Below are 16903 nucleotides of genomic sequence, written 5' to 3'. Positions count from 1 at the left end.
CAGATATGGTGATGGGCACAGAGGTGGTGATGGTGAAGGGCACAGAGGTGGTGATGGTGAAGAGGAACAGAGGTGGTGATGGTGATTGGCACAGAAGTGGTGATGGTGAAGGGCACAGAGGTGGTGATGGTGAAGGGCACAGAGGTGGTGATGGTGAAGGGGCACAGAATTGGTGATAGTGATTGGAACAGAGGTGGTGATGGTGAAGGGCACAGAGGTGGTGATGGTGAAGGGGCACAGAATTGGTGATGGTGATTGGCACAGAGGTGGTGATGGTGATTGGCACAGAGGTGGTGATGGTGAAGAGTCACAGAGGTGGTGATGGGCACAGAGGTGGTGATGGTGAAGGGGCACAGAATTGGTGATTGTGATTGGCACAGAGGTGGTGATGGGCACAGAGGTGGTGATGGGCACAGAGGTGGTGATGGTGAAGGGCACAGAGGTGGTGATGGTGAAGAGGAACAGAGGTGGTGATGGTGATTGGCACAGAAGTGGTGATGGTGAAGGGCACAGAGGTGGTGATGGTGAAGGGCACAGAGGTGGTGATGGTGAAGGGGCACAGAATTGGTGATAGTGATTGGCACAGAGGTGGTGATGGTGAAGGGCACAGAGGTGGTGATGGTGAAGGGGCACAGAATTGGTGATGGTGATTGGCACAGAGGTGGTGATGGTGATTGGCACAGAGGTGGTGATGGTGAAGAGTCACAGAGGTGGTGATGGGCACAGAGGTGGTGATGGTGAAGGGCACAAAGGTGGTGATGGTGAAGAGGCACAGAGGTGGTGATGGTGATGGGCACAGAAGTGGTGATGGTGAAGAGCACAGAGGTGGTGATGGGCACAGAGGTGGTGATGGTGATTGGCACAGAAGTGGTGATGGTGAAGGGCACAGAGGTGGTGATGGTGAAGGGCACAGAGGTGGTGATGGTGAAGGGGCACAGAATTGGTGATAGTGATTGGCACAGAGGTGGTGATGGTGAAGGGCACAGAGGTGGTGATGGGCACAGAGGTGGTGATGGTGAAGGGGCACAAAATTGGTGATGGTGATTGGCACAGAGGTGGTGATGGTGATTGGCACAGAGGTGGTGATGGTGAAGAGGCACAGAGGTGGTGATGGGCACAGAGGTGGTGATGGTGAAGGGCACAAAGGTGGTGATGGTGAAGAGGCACAGAGGTGGTGATGGTGATGGGCACAGAAGTGGTGATGGTGAAGAGCACAGAGGTGGTGATGGGCACAGAGGTGGTGATGGTGATTGGCACAGAGGTGGTGATGGTGATTGGCACAGAAGTGGTGATGGTGATTGGCACAGAAGTGGTGATGGTGAAGGGGCACAGAATTGGTGATAGTGATTGGCACAGAGGTGGTGATGGCGAAGGGCACAGAGGTGGTGATGGTGAAGGGGCACAGAATTGGTGATGGCTATTGGCACAGAGGTGGTGATGGGCACAGAGGTGGTGATGGTGAAGGGCACAGAGGTGGTGATGGTGAAGAGGAACAGAGGTGGTGATGGTGATTGGCACAGAAGTGGTGATGGTGAAGGGCACAGAGGTGGTGATGGTGAAGGGCACAGAGGTGGTGATGGTGAAGGGGCACAGAATTGGTGATAGTGATTGGCACAGAGGTGGTGATGGTGAAGGGCACAGAGGTGGTGATGGTGAAGGGGCACAGAATTGGTGATGGTGATTGGCACAGAGGTGGTGATGGTGATTGGCACAGAGGTGGTGATGGTGAAGAGTCACAGAGGTGGTGATGGGCACAGAGGTGGTGATGGTGAAGGGCACAAAGGTGGTGATGGTGAAGAGGCACAGAGGTGGTGATGGTGATGGGCACAGAAGTGGTGATGGTGAAGAGCACAGAGGTGGTGATGGGCACAGAGGTGGTGATGGTGATTGGCACAGAGGTGGTGATGGTGATTGGCACAGAGGTGGTGATGGTGATGGGCACAGAGGTGGTGATGGGCACAGAGGTGGTGATGGTGAAGGGCACAGAGGTGGTGATGGTGAAGAGGAACAGAGGTGGTGATGGTGATTGGCACAGAAGTGGTGATGGTGAAGGGCACAGAGGTGGTGATGGTGAAGGGCACAGAGGTGGTGATGGTGAAGGGGCACAGAATTGGTGATAGTGATTGGCACAGAGGTGGTGATGGTGAAGGGCACAGAGGTGGTGATGGTGAAGGGGCACAGAATTGGTGATGGTGATTGGCACAGAGGTGGTGATGGTGATTGGCACAGAGGTGGTGATGGTGAAGAGTCACAGAGGTGGTGATGGGCACAGAGGTGGTGATGGTGAAGGGCACAAAGGTGGTGATGGTGAAGAGGCACAGAGGTGGTGATGGTGATGGGCACAGAAGTGGTGATGGTGAAGAGCACAGAGGTGGTGATGGGCACAGAGGTGGTGATGGTGATTGGCACAGAGGTGGTGATGGTGATTGGCACAGAGGTGGTGATGGTGATGGGCACAGAGGTGATGGTGAAAGGGCACATGTGATATTGTGAAGGGGCAAAAGTGACAATGAAGGGGCACAGTGTGATGATAGAGGGACAAAAGTGACAAGAGCACATACTTGGATTTATGCGTATTATTTTTGCAAACAACTTAAGTAAGTATTTCTGCCCTGACTTCAATATTTATAAAGTTGTTTTGACCCAACTACTTAAAAAAACAGGACTGCTTGGTAATTATTTAGGGGTGCCTTTTTCTGCAGCAGGGTGGCCTTGCTCTCTTTAGGTACGCCCCCAAAGATGCAAGCCACGCCCTCACCTCCTTTGCCGGCGGCACATGCTTTCATATCTACTTGCTACATGAAAAAACAGTCAGTATTTAACTTATGTGCAAAACAGAAAACTAGTTTGCACCCCTTGCATTGTAACATGGTTTTGTCCAGGAGACTGAAATAAGATACCTCTTCATTTAAGATCCTTAATGAATCAGGCCCAATGTTACTATATGTGTATTTTGGATGATAATGTAATGGTAAAGACCTATGTCACTGATACACTGATACAGTAATGTTGTTACTGACCTTATGTGTCAGAGAGTGTTGTTTAAGATGATGCGGCTGTACAAATTCCATGCCACACTCGGAGCAGATGTAGGGCCGGATGTCCTTGTGTTTCATCATGTGATTTTGCAGCTGGCTTGGGTACTGGAATGTCTTATCACATTCACTGCAGTTGTATTGTACAGGGCCCCTATGGGCCGTCAAGTGTCTTTTAAGCTGTGCCAGTGTTGGAAAGTCAAGCCCGCACTCCACACAGATATTTTCTCGCCCGCTCTCATGCTTTGCCTCATGGACTTTCAGTTCACTTGGGTAGGCAAACCCCCTGCCACATATCCTACAGTTGTATGGTTTCACATCACTGTGCTGCATCATATGTCGCTTTAAATGACTGGTCTGGGTGAAAGCTTTGTTGCAAACTTGGCACTTGTGGGGCCTGGTGCCCTGGTGAGTTAGCATATGGGTATGCAAATGACTCTGCTGCTTAAACAATTTGCCGCACCTCACACAAGCATGTGGCTTGATGCCACTGTGTCCTAAAATATGTGTTACCAAGTTATATTTGGATGTGTATGACTTTTCACACATCGAACATTTCCACCGTTTTTGATCGCCCACCTCCACATAGAATCTCTCGTCAATCTGAATATTGACATCAACTCTCTCAACCTTCTGTTTATTGTCCTCACTGTCACGGATTTGAATTTTACTGATGGTGTCCTCTGGTTGGCCTGTATCAAAGGCATGATGCATGTGCATGTTTTGGGAGGGCGTATGGAAAGGTAATATCATGCCAGGGTAGCTTTTATGAAAGAATGGGTAAGAAGGGTGTAGATATATAGAGCCAGAGGGCCACATTACATTTGTCATTATAGGTTCTTGTTTTATCGGACTGACCCAAAAATGGTTCATTGACCTGTAGTATTGAATGTCAATGTTAGACAAATCAATCATCTTGGCATTGTAATGTGGCATGGACGGTAAGTGATAAACCAATGGTAGGCGGGAGGTAAACAAATTCTTATCTTCATCTGTTGTCTCCATTTGGTCTTTAGGATCTGCATGGTCAACACCATGGGTCATCTTAGAAGGTAAACTCTTTCTTCTGTGTGATCCACTTTCTAGTGCTTCATGGAAATTGTGCAAGTTGTCTCCTGGATGATCATACTGGTAATGTAGAAAGTGGGGTGAGTATTCCTCATGGAAGGGAGACAGTCTACTGCATTTCAACATAGAAGGCATTGCTTGCCTGCAATATGGAAACACTGGAGGTTTCTTTATGTCAGCATTGAAAAATGAATTATAATCTTTTGCTGCATGTATGTCTTTCTGCATTGTCCAGCTGAAAGAAAAAATACTACAAATATAATACAAAGTATAAATTAAAATCAAATGTACAAATGTAAGTCTAAATAGTGAAATATAATAAATAGAAAAAAATGTAATTTATATTTAAAAATTAAAGTGTTTTATTTTGAAGTGTATTATGTATTTTCAGATAAATTGAGAGAAATGTCCAATTCCCTTGAACAAAAATATATTTCTTATGAACGTAGACCTAGTAACAGTCACTAGGCATTGCAATTTGGCTATGTGAAGTTCAAATGGCAAAAAACTATCTAAAGCCCTGGGTAGAACTTTAGCCCTGCGGTCCCCTCAACTTTCTACACTTGCTTTTTATTTTGCTGTTAGCCTTGTCACCTACTACCCCAGATCACCCGTTCACATCAGTAATGTACCCTATTTGTCTTCCCTCCTTTAAGCTGTACATATTAGGCTTTTTAAATATTTTGCGGTTAGCTTTGGCTTAAGACCATTGTTGCAGAGCCTTGCCATTACTGTACACCACACAATAGATCAGTGGTGGGCAACCTGATACATATCAGAGGCCACATGTGGCCCACTAACCTTTAATAGGTCCACACATTGCCCTTCAGTAATAAGTTAAATCAATACATTTAATCAAAGAGACACCTATCTATAGTAACATATCAGCAGACATTTTAAACAAGTGTTACAAGGTATAACAAACAAATCTTATAATAATACAGGAAGAAGCTAGTGGCCGCATGTGAATGCTCAGAGGGGAATGTATATGCCTGCTGCACATCCCTGCACTGCAATAAAATGACTGTGAATTATTTCTCCATAGTTGCATTATCTTACGCTTGACAGCATGAAATTGCATGAATCTATCCTGCTTTGGATTCCTCAAGCACTAATAACTATTAAGAAATAGGATATATCCCGTTTGTCTGATCTGTCAACTGTGCATTAGTACTGCAACCATGTGAAGGATCAATCCTGCAGTTCACTGTTTCAGCTGATTGCTAGGTAAATAGGTTCTCTTTAGCTCCAAGTCTGGCAGCTGTACTATTAGTTACCACACACATGCAGCTAACCAGTTTCTGATTGGTGCTGCTGCCTTTATAAACCTCTTCCTGCCAGCATACCAATGCTGGGGATAGTTCCTGCTTGACCTAGTGTGCATTAGTTCCTGACCTGTTCTGGTCTCTGTGTTTGACCCAGATTGTTCTAAGGAAGAGGAAGAGGGAACTGGAAGATATTTGGACCCTTTAATTATTGTTGGGACTTTACTGCTCTATGTCCATTCCATTTTTGTGTTACAGTGTCCTGTTTGATGCTGGCATTTCTATCTGTGTGAACCTTCCAGGGCTGTAAGTCATCAATCTATTTGTGAATTTGTTTGGGGAGCAGGTGGCTCCTTATGTAGACTTAGGCAGCTTTTTGGTATACATCAGCGCTCATTCTTGATTTATTGCTATATTTGTATGTTCTAAGGATTCTGCTGTACTCCTGACTCTTGTTTCTGTTAAACAGATTTGCTCTCATATCGCTACCTGCCCTGACCCCAGGTTTGTTTAAATGATTCTGCTGTCTTCTCTACTCCTGATCCCTGCCTGTCTGAATCTGAGTTCTGCCAAAAAACTTTCTGGTTCCTCACTACTTTCTGCCATGCGCTGTCCACTCTACCAGGTCAGTGCCAGACTATTCTGCATTAACCTCTGCATGTCTGACTCTGAGTTCGGCCAACAATATCCTGGTTGCTCACCTTTTACTGTGTTCTCTCCACTCAACTTAGGAAGTGCTGGATCAGCAACTGCTACTACCCAAGCTAAAGTCCTGGGGGCAACCAAGTACTGTGGAACATAACTAGTTCCTCAGAAAGGGGGCTGCTAAACATCTGATGAAGAGGTTCTAGCAGTTGAGGATCTCATGCTATTCTGCCCTTAACAATAACTTACTATAATTGTATCTACCCCTCCTGGAATCTTAATTGTACTACAGACCTTTGCGTTAAACAAGCCCCTTTCCTGGCACACCACCTCTTCCAGTGTTCAATTTGTCACATACGTATATCGGATGAGTTCTGTCTTTTTAGTCACTTCTGACATAGCTAGGGTTTGTTAGTGCAATGAGAAGATGACCACACACATATGCCAATGGTGGTGATCTGCAGTCTGACCACACTTAACAACAGGTATAACTATTTTTGATTGGAGTTGTATTGTGCATCACAGTGCATCTCAGATGCTACAGCATAAAGCTAATTTCTAAATATGAACTGTGATAATGCAGCACCTGCTTCCAGCATTACAAGCACGTTGAGCAAAATCAACGTAAAACCTACCAATTAATTCAAAGCTTTCTAATATACCATCTAATATATGCCACCTATTGTACAGTCATTTATATATCCATTGAACTATATAAGGGTTGTGTTTTGTGTGTTTTACAAACTCTGCACATGGTGCAGTATTACGTGAGTTGTTATCTACAAAGACCACATCAACAGTTCTAACCTGGTCTAAGACTGGTGACCTATTAATCTTTTCTATTAACAAGATTAATCTCGCAAATTGGCTGCTGACAAAATCATCATCAACATCATTTATTTATATAGCGCCAACATATTCCGTAGAGCTTTACAATTTGGGGACCAACACAGTAAAACAGACAAAGAGGGGAGAGGTCCCTGCTCGCAAGTTTACAGTCTATGGGACAATGGGAGTTTGATACATGAGGTTAAGTCTACATTTTGCATTTCGGTCCAGCCAGACTGCAAAGGTAAAAGTGACTCATAAGCTAAATGATCCAGTCACACAACCATGTTAGTCAGGGAGTAGTTGTCTTGTGTGATATTGTGTAATGGGTGGTAATAGGGTAATATAGTGAGGTTAAGAGGGTGGTTGAGGAATATTATAAGCTTGTCTGAAGAGGTGGGTTTTCAGAGAAAGCTTGAAAGTTTGTAGACCAGAGGAGTGTCTTATTGTGCGAGGGAGAGAATTCTATAGAGTGTGTGCAGCCCGAAAAAAGTCCTGTAAGCGGGAATGGGAGGATGTAATGAGGGTGGATGAGAGACGCAGATCTTGTGCAGAACGGAGTTGCCGAGTTGGGAGATATTTTGAGACAAGAGAGGAGATGTATGTTGGTGCAGCTTTGTTGATGGCCTTGTAGCTTAATACAAGTATTTTATATTGGATTCTGTAGAAAACAGGCAACCAGTGTAGAGACATACAGAGTGATTCAGCAGAGGAATAACAATTTACAAGGAAAATCAATTTTGCCGCTGCGTACAATATAGATTGTAGGGGTTTGAGACTGTTTTGAGGAAGACAAGTAAGGGGGGAATTGCAATAGTCAATGCAGGAGATGATAAGTGCATGAATTAAGGTTTTTGCAGTGTCTTGTGTGAAATATGTGCGAATTCTGGAAATGTTTTTTAGATGTATATAACATGATTTAGATATAGAGTCAATGTGGGGAACAAAGGATAGGTGTGAGTCAAGGATTACATGAACTCTAGTCTGCGTGTGTTAGGGAATTTATAGTGTAAGCTCCAATGCGGCAGGGACTAATGTGAATGACAAAAATATCTGTAGAATTGGTGGTTCTATGTAAATAAATGGTGATAATGGTGATAAATCCCAGAAAACTCCAAAATAGCTGTGTGAAAGAACTAACTGTGCAGGGAGATTATTGTGATAACAAGACTGAGGGCTAGATTTACTAAGCTGCGTTTTTGAAAAAGTGGGTATGTTGCCTATAGCAACCAATCAGATTCTAGCTATCATTTTGTAGAAGGTACTAAATAAATGAAAGCAAGAATCTGGTTGCTATAGGCAACATCCCCACTTTTTCAAACCGGCAGCTTAGTAAATCTAGCCCTGTGCCACGAGCCGCGGTGGTACTCACAGCCGCTGCGGCTCGCTTCCTGCCCGCTCTAGAGTCCCGGCCATCACCATGATGACCGGGACGTCATTTCCCCTCAACCCCAGACCGTTGCCAAGGCAACGTCCGGACGCCTCTTCAGCGCTGCGTCCCGGCGGTGTTGGTAGCCGGGCGCATGCGCGCAACAGATAGCCGGTAGGCTGATCTAATGAGGAGGGCTGGATTTACAGGCATTAGCCTGCAACTGTGTATTTCAGGGTCAAGCCCTAATTGGCCCTGTTCTGTCTAAGCAATTAGCCTGCAGGAGTGTATCAACTCCTGATTGGTTTGTGTGAGTATTTAAGGCAATGAGGTCTGCTGCCTCATTGCCGGTTATAGCGTCCAGTCTGCCTGTCAGCTAACCTGCTCCTGCTCCTGCTCCTGTTTAGTATTGGTGAAAACCTGTTTGGACTGATTACCTGTGTATGACCCATTGCCTGGATTTTGACCCTGCCTGTGTATCCTGTGACCCTGACCTTCTTGCCTGTATCTGGACCTTGCTACCGTGCTTGTGACCCTTGACCCTGGATCGTGTATTGGATTCCCTGTCTGCTGCCGGCCCTTGACCCTTGCCTGGACTTCACTCCGCTTACCTGGGTTCCCCCTAGTCGGTACGCACTTCACGACCCTCTGCTAGTCTGCGGCCAAATCTGTCCCCACCACTAGGGGCTCCAGTGAACACCTGACTGGCAGAGCAGACTCCGGGTTGTGCTGTACCGGCTAGAGGGGTTCCTAACACCCTGAGTGTGAGAATCAGCTAGCTGCAGCTCTAAATCAGTAATAATCTGCTGGTAAAAGCATAGCATTGCAAATTAAGAAAACTGTTATGCAGGGTTTGGAAAAAACTTAAATATATTTGGGGGGTTTAGTTACACTTTACGGCAGGCATAATAGTAGTTCTTTATTAACTCTTACAGCTGTGCAGCACAATTAGCTTCATCCAATGCTACAATCTAGATTTCAATTGATTGTAGCAAATTTAATAGGCTGGTAATGAAAATGGAGCTGTCCTTATACACGTCATTGACAATGTTCCATCCAAAAGAACTTCATGTTACTTTCCTTTCCTGACACTCATCTCAGATTTCCTGGATCTGTAATCAGTTATGCCAGCTCTTATTAAACAAAGACTTCTGCCAAAATGAAATATGTTGGATCTTTTCATTTGTCTTGATTTACAAAAATATTTTCAGCCTTGAAGGATTATCCTGACTTGTAATAGTGAAATGTATGGGTTCACCTTTCTTTGTAAACCACCCTGGTTATAGAACAAATGCACTCACTGAAATCTGAAGCACTGGCATCATGAATGACATATCAGTAATATTATACAATTGCCTGCATGTAAAGTGAAGGCAGGAGAATGAGCTTTGGATTTTAAAGGTATTTTGCTTGCAATTTTTTCATGATTACTTTTGTTGGAAATGGTTCTTGGCCCAGCTTATCAATCACACAAGCTGGCATTTGATCAGGAGAAGAATGCCTGGTGGACAATTTCATATTTAGTTGGTTCTAGATTCAGAAATTGATATTTTGATTTGTAAGAAGTAAATAGCCCCCCAGCAAGCATGATACAAATCCTCTGCATCTATTATTATTTTGGTACAAAACGTTTAATTAATTTTATTATTTATTCTGTATTTTTTTGTGTATTAGAAATGTAAAAAAATATTAACAAATATTTCTGTACCAGAGAGAGGCAGGGGACGGAACCTGTGAATGCCTATTGTTCAAGATGGCTTGGCATAAATGCAGATATTTACATCTGCAGGACCAGTTCTTCAATCAGACAGGCAATGGCCTGGTGAAAAAGTCAGAGACAGACCAAAGGATGTCATGTGACAAAGACTGCTTGTAACACCTTACAGCAAGGTTCCTTTATGGATCATAGTACTGCGGTACAACAATGAACAATCACACTGGTTACTGTGGGCTACAGCACCATTTTCATAAAGTACATTCCAATGAGATACACAATAAGTTTTTTTCACAATTTATTTATGTATATCTTTGTACAGCTACACCGATGGGTAGGTTGTAATTACTTAGAAACCCCAACACTATAACCCATATGCTTGCTGAATTACACATCTGTGTACAGAATATGAGTACTAGGAGGCATTGCTGGGGTGTAGTGCCACTTGTCACCAGCAGTTGTATATGCAACACAGTTAGTTTTCTGATAGTAAAACTTGTAGACCAAAGAAGCACAGGACTTACATACTGCAAATTATGTATATGGGCTGATTTTATAATTGTGTGTGCATAGTTTTTCACATAATTAAATTCCAAATATGTTTTTCTTTCATAAAGAGATTCCAGTACTGAGCAACATAATACAGAAGAAGGAGCCTTAAACTGTGCTGTATTCTGTACTCACACTGTTATCTACAGCAGAGAGTTAGCTTGCTGGAAAAGGAACAAATTAGTCCAAGAACCACAGCAGCAGAGTCTATAAAATTCACTGGAAATAGCTGGGGCGGAAAAGCTGAAGAAAAAGATAGAAAATGTGAAACGGCAAACAAGTCTTAGATCATCATCATCACCATTATTTATATATATGATGTGTCCTACTTCCTAGTTATTAGTTTATTTTCTCAGTTCTCCTTGGGAAACCACATGAATCTACTAAATGGCCCAGAGAATAGCTAGCAGTCGTAATGTGAATGTTCTGCGCTGTAGTTACACATAATAACTGATTATGTTGGTCAATTTGGTGTTTTGTTTTTTTTTTAGACATTGCTCCATATGTTTGGCCAAAACAATTATACTCAAATGGATCCTAATTAGAGTAATCGCTTGTATGCTTGTAATATCAGCCATGTAACCTGAATGCATCTAGTACAATCTTCTCATTCAATCACAAGGGTGGTGCAACTGTACAGATTGGCCAGGCTGTAACTGTGCAAGAGCAGTCACTGTCCAGGGCGCAAAGCTGAACGGTAGCCTAGGGAAATTCAACTTTAAGATTAATTTGGTTACAGCTGAGGATTAGGGGTGACAGTTTTCCTTCTTGCCCCACTCACTAAAATGTCTAGTTACGGCTCAGAGTTTGGCTCAGAGCAGTCTAATTGGACAAATATACAGTTATACCTATTTGCCCATGTGTTGGCGGGGGGGTTGGTATAGTGGGTGATACCTTGCTAGTGGAAGGTGTCAGCTCTGTACCAGGGAGATGAATGGAATGTCCACAACAGTTCTATCTAATCCATTAAGAATATTATACAGCTTCACTTCTCAGCCAGAAGCTGACACATTATATAACTGGTAGGCACACAAGACCAGCCTTTATTTAGTAATTGTAGTAGACCACCTCCATTGATCACACTGAAATTCATTCTTGTAGGCCACCATGAGAGACAGATTTACTATCTGACAGACAGACGGAAGATCACAGTCTGGGACACTGACTGGATGGGACAAGGTAGCATCGTAAACAGCTTTTTTCCCTTCTTCCAATCCCTCTGACTCAAGCCCTAGTCCTTCCTAACACTGCTTTTCAGTACATTAGTTTCCCCAAACAGTCACCCATGTGCAGCTCCCACTTACCAACTGGGAACATGCAGGACTTACTCTATACTCAACAGCGTAATTTAAAGGCGGTGGACTTCTTCCAGCAGATGATTATGTAACACCATCGGGTGAGAGAGACTGAAGCAGTGTTGTCCCTAACTCTATGGGCTTTCAGGTATGTTGCAAAACACTCACATCTGGCTGCCACTTCATTGTCACCTGGTTGATTGAAAGACCATCTGTGTCAATTGGAGGGTTTATTTAATTCCTATCTCCAAATTGGTAATATGGGTTAATATTATTGAAGTTGGCTATAACATACTTATGTGTGAGCTGGAGCTTTCAGCTGGCATGAAAAGATAGTAGTTTGAACACATCCCCTCTGTTCCCTATTTACTACAATAAAACTTGGTAGACCGCCAACAAGTCTGTTACTTTTTTACTTTGTTGAATAAATGCTGGTTAACTGTACCTAATAGTTAAAGGTTAATTCCACCTTTCTCGTGGAAATTGTGATAAGTTATCCCCATTTATTTCTTGCTCTTCATTACCTGAATTATTATGGTCCATCTGTACTGTTGGGATCCATGACTGTATAGGGTACTTACAACGGAGGCCCTGGTGCACTAATATTGACCTTGCCTCTTGCTCTTATCATTGTGCTAGTGCCTCAGACATCGTCGTCCTGAAGAGGTATAATGATGCATTCTGGAGGTGCAGAGAGCACAGGGCTCAATCAGTCCTTTCATTAAAGGAACCTGATAGAAACATGAACAGTGTAGAGCAGGGGCTCCCTGTGGAGGGACCCATAATTTAAGCAGGGACGAAGCATGGGGTGATGGGTAATTTGTCAAAAAATCTACTGCAATAGTAGATTTTCCCTTCAACTCTTAATGCTGCAGGAAAGCAAATTAATGTAAATGGTTTATAATTATATAACAGTAGACAAATAATTATGTGTGTAAATTATATTATCAACCAAACAGTATTTTACACTTCATAAATGAGGCCTTGGTCCTTGTTTAATTACTGTACCTTGTTTTCTCTCAGGCGTTATAGGACTGTAGCAAATATTTGTTATTCTAAAATGTAGTGAACATTGTATTAATATACAATGTGGTTGGAACTTTGAGAATTTAGGTGGCTGTAATTTATTTATATGTCTATTTCCACTGTTATTAAATGGATTGTTTTATCCTTTTCTGTTCTTCACCAAGGTTGTATGTTCTATGCCTGTATGTGCAACACAATAAGTAATGGTGTACAACACAACAAAAAATACTACACAACACAACAATCAATGGTGTACGACACAACAAGCAAGGATATATGACACAACAAGCAAAGGTGTACGACACAACAAGTAAAGGTGTACGACACAACAAGCAACGGTGTACGACACAATAATAAATGGTGTACGATACAATAAGCAAAAGTATACAACACAATAAGTAATGGTCTGCAAGACAAAAAGTAATGGTGTACAACACAATAAGCAATAGTATACAACACAATAAGTAATGATGTACGACACAATAAGCAAGAAGGCCAAATCAATTTAGTGTAAGCAGTAAGCAAAGGAACAATTATAGGCTAATAAATTAAAGTGGAAGAAATTAGTTATTGTTTTATATTGCTTGGGAATACCCATTGAAGCCCTATTCAATGCAATGTCCTAAGATTGTAACTGTCCTTAGCAACCCAATTGTAAGTCCTTAGCAATGACGGTTTTCCTGTAATTTGCTATATATCAGTCACTGCTGTCCAAGGTTGTCCAGAGTTCTGAAGAGAGGTTGGATTTACAAACCTGTGCTATCAGGCCTGCAGCCTACCACATAATAACACAGTGAGCCTTAATAAGACTGTGTAAAGAGGAAGGTGTCCATATTCTGTATTAGTGAACTGTGAAAGGTGTTAAAATGTCAAAATTGCTAAAATAGACTTTGTGAATAGAACAATTAGCATATGGTGAGTGAACTTGCATTTGATGCAATTAAATAAGATTATATAACTAGATAACTGCTGACCAATTTACAAATCTTCATGTAATTTCTACATATAAATATGCATTTTAAAATCACATATTTTCAGAATATCTTCAAGTGTATGTTAGACTTCTGGTCAAATATTGTGGAAAATGCAATTCAAGTATAAAAAAATACAGGTTAAAAAAATATCTAATTTGGATTCAGTAGAACCCCTTTAAAGCACCACCCCCACCCCCACCACCACCAGGTGCATTCCCTGCACAGAAGTATATTCAAATATATGTTTCACCAACCTCACCATAATGACACTTTTGTCCTGTGTTTTAGGCTGGAGGTATAAAAAATGAGCACGATAAATACATATTATACCAATTATATTTGCAGATATAGACTTGTTCCGTGATTATGTCATTTCTGTGTAATCTGTCACAGGATGAAACTACTTTCTCCCAAAATGGAAAAAAAGATGCTGCCATGAAAGGTCAGTATTAATCTGTCATCTAGTGATGATCTGAACTTTCATCCTGACCACTGCTGACCAGGATACAATTGTTTTATGTCTTGTCTGCATTAGGAAAGGTATTTAAACACAACTGGTCTACCTTACTTATCTCTACTACATTTACTGGTTAATCTCTGGGCAGTCCACACGGCAAACAATATCCCACTATGTGCAACTATCGCTCACATTCCCAAACTATGCCATATATGTTACCCTTTGTTGTACAACAAATGTAGGGTGTGATGGGGTACAGGTGCCTAAATACTTATTATGATGTAAAAACAAACATGGTAACTTGGTTAAAAAAAAATAGAGGTTGTCATCCTCAAATGTCCTTTTTTTTAGTTTCAAAAAATTAAAAGTGCTAATGACATAACATACTGGTAGGTCAATTGGCTGCTAACAAAAGAATTACCCTAGTCTGTGTGTCTGTCTGTCTGTCAGTCTGTGTGTATGTTAGGGAATTTAGACTGTAAGCTCCTATGGGGCAGGGACTGATGTGAGTGAGTTCTCTGTACAGCGTTGCAGAATTAATGGCGCTATATAAATAAATGGGGATGATGATGATGAATGACAACTATGACAGTGGATTGGTGCAAATACACCAACATATAAATGTATGACCTTCTTTCCAAGCGGTGTGACAGCTTAGTAAAAATTATACATACTGAGAATCTGTCACTATGAGGGGAATTCGATTGTCGGCGATGTGGAGAGCGGACACCACGCTGCATACATTGCTGGCAACTACGGTAGAAATCTTCCCTTCTGTGCACTTCTATGGGGTGCGAGGAAAAATGAGCCAAGATTTCTGTCAAATGTTCGCCGCAAAGTGTCTCACGGACATTCTGGAGACACTTTGCAGCTATTTGGATTCCCCCCTATAAGTAGTTATAATTTGAGATACTTGCATCTATTTAACTAAACTATTACATGTGTATTTATTTAGGGTGTTAGTGTAAAACTGAAGACATACATTTATTGGGTTGCTGTAATCTTATGTAGAAATGTTTTTACTCTTTGTAATACCAATTTCAATCTCAGAGTTGAAGAAATAATTACATCTATAACAAGGGTATTGAAATCTTGTGTAATGTTACATTATATACCAGATCATTTTGTCAGCATCAACAAGCTGCATAACTTTGTGATTACCATGATGTAGCTAAACCATGTAATATGGTGTATAGTGCCTCTGACTGTCCACACTGGTGTTACAGACCTGGAGGATGCTCAGTCACTGTACAGGTCACCTGCCTGGCTGCCTCACAACTCAATATCCCAACTCTCCAGCATAATGTGAATGAAAATACATTTACAGCTATAATGACAAGTGTTCCTCTACTGAAATAGCAGCAGTTAAAATAATTGCTTGTGTTTAATATCTATTCCTATAAATTATTTGCTTCAAGAGATAGATCGCCAGACAAGTACCTTGTTTAAATAACCAATGTTCAGACAACTAAACAGCAAGAAACTTATAAGCGTACTGAAAACAAGTGATTTTAAATCACCAAATGATATTATATGTGGCAAGCAATTTATTTGTGTAGCAAATTAATATTTCCAAAACAATAGGTACAAATGGCAAACATAATATATATATATATATATATATATATATATATATATATATATGTATATGTATCATTATGCCGAGGGAATGCACTACATTCCAGTCATCTATACTGTGCACAGTCTATAAAATGTGAACATGAATCCATATATGTTCAGTCTATAGGAACAGACCAGCACAGGCTTAGGAAACATATTAAACATTTAATAGAATATAAAGTACATTAGAGAATCATGCCCAGCGATCAAAAGCATTGAACACTGAAGCGAACATTTTATATATTTGTTACGCCTGTGCACTGGTCTGTTAATAATAGGTATATGTATAATATTATATATATATATATATATATATATATATATATATATATATAATGTAATTGATCATTCACATCACTTATCACCTTCACAGCATTAAAGTGTAAGCAGGAAATCTACTTACTGATCAGTGAGGTGGGAGGGCTGTATCTTCTCACTGTCTCCTAATGCTCTTTAATGAGTCCTTTCGTACTCTGTCTGTGAGTTTTAGTTCAGAGTTTAGTGGGGACAGTGTATAAAAGTATCTTAAGACAGAGAACAGGAACAATCATTTGGTTCCCCTTTTTTTTTCAGATGAGTACCTTTGGAAAGAAGGAAGGAAGGGAGGGGAGAGGAAGTCAACAACCCTATGCTTTCCTGCAAAAAAATAAGGAAACAGAAGATAGACATCTTTTTCTTCTAAAAAAAAATTGGCAGAAGAAGAGAACTGAGAAGGAATTCCAGCGACATTCCAGTGCCGGAGAAGAAGCGCACAGAAGAGCTGAGTTATAATTATATGGTGGGAATATTCTAAACAAATATCAAGTTTTATTCAACTACAGTCTAAACACACCTGGAGGACCTCAACGTAATGTCCCTGTCCTATGCTGCATATAAGTCTTTACTTATTATTATTAGTAGATTTTTTTGGGGTCACAAAGACCAATGTAAAAATGTAGAGCCAAGAAATAATTGTTAGATAATATAGCAATATATATGTACATTACTATTTATATATTTTTATAAATATTAAATTAATCTGAAATAGAAAGACAAGCAGTAGGTATATGGCGGGTTCA

At 41.4% G+C, this 16903-nt stretch overlaps 1 protein-coding gene across 2 annotated transcripts in view; it reads right to left on the bottom strand.

The window, feature by feature from the left end:
• Positions 1 to 16380, bottom strand: part of ZNF366 (zinc finger protein 366) — a 30739-nt gene extending 14359 nt beyond the window's left edge. Inside the window, exons 1-2 of one of the 2 annotated variants that reach the window (XM_075179972.1) lie at positions 16249 to 16380; positions 3021 to 4338 (exon numbers count right to left, since the gene is read on the bottom strand). In XM_075179972.1, coding sequence (XP_075036073.1) covers positions 3021 to 4331 — 1311 coding nt within the window. In that variant the 5' untranslated portion in view covers positions 4332 to 4338; positions 16249 to 16380. Of the gene's footprint in view, positions 1 to 3020; positions 4339 to 10608; positions 10693 to 16248 lie in introns of those variants that run through there. The other variant, XM_075179980.1, reaches the window with a different exon arrangement.
• Positions 16381 to 16903: the final 523 nt, after the last annotated feature.

Source organism: Mixophyes fleayi, chromosome 1 (genome assembly GCF_038048845.1).
Source record: "Mixophyes fleayi isolate aMixFle1 chromosome 1, aMixFle1.hap1, whole genome shotgun sequence".
In the NCBI taxonomy this organism is placed as follows: Eukaryota; Metazoa; Chordata; class Amphibia; order Anura; family Limnodynastidae; genus Mixophyes; species Mixophyes fleayi.
Note: the sequence above shows the minus strand (reverse complement) of the source record. Positions and strands in the feature narration are given on the sequence as shown.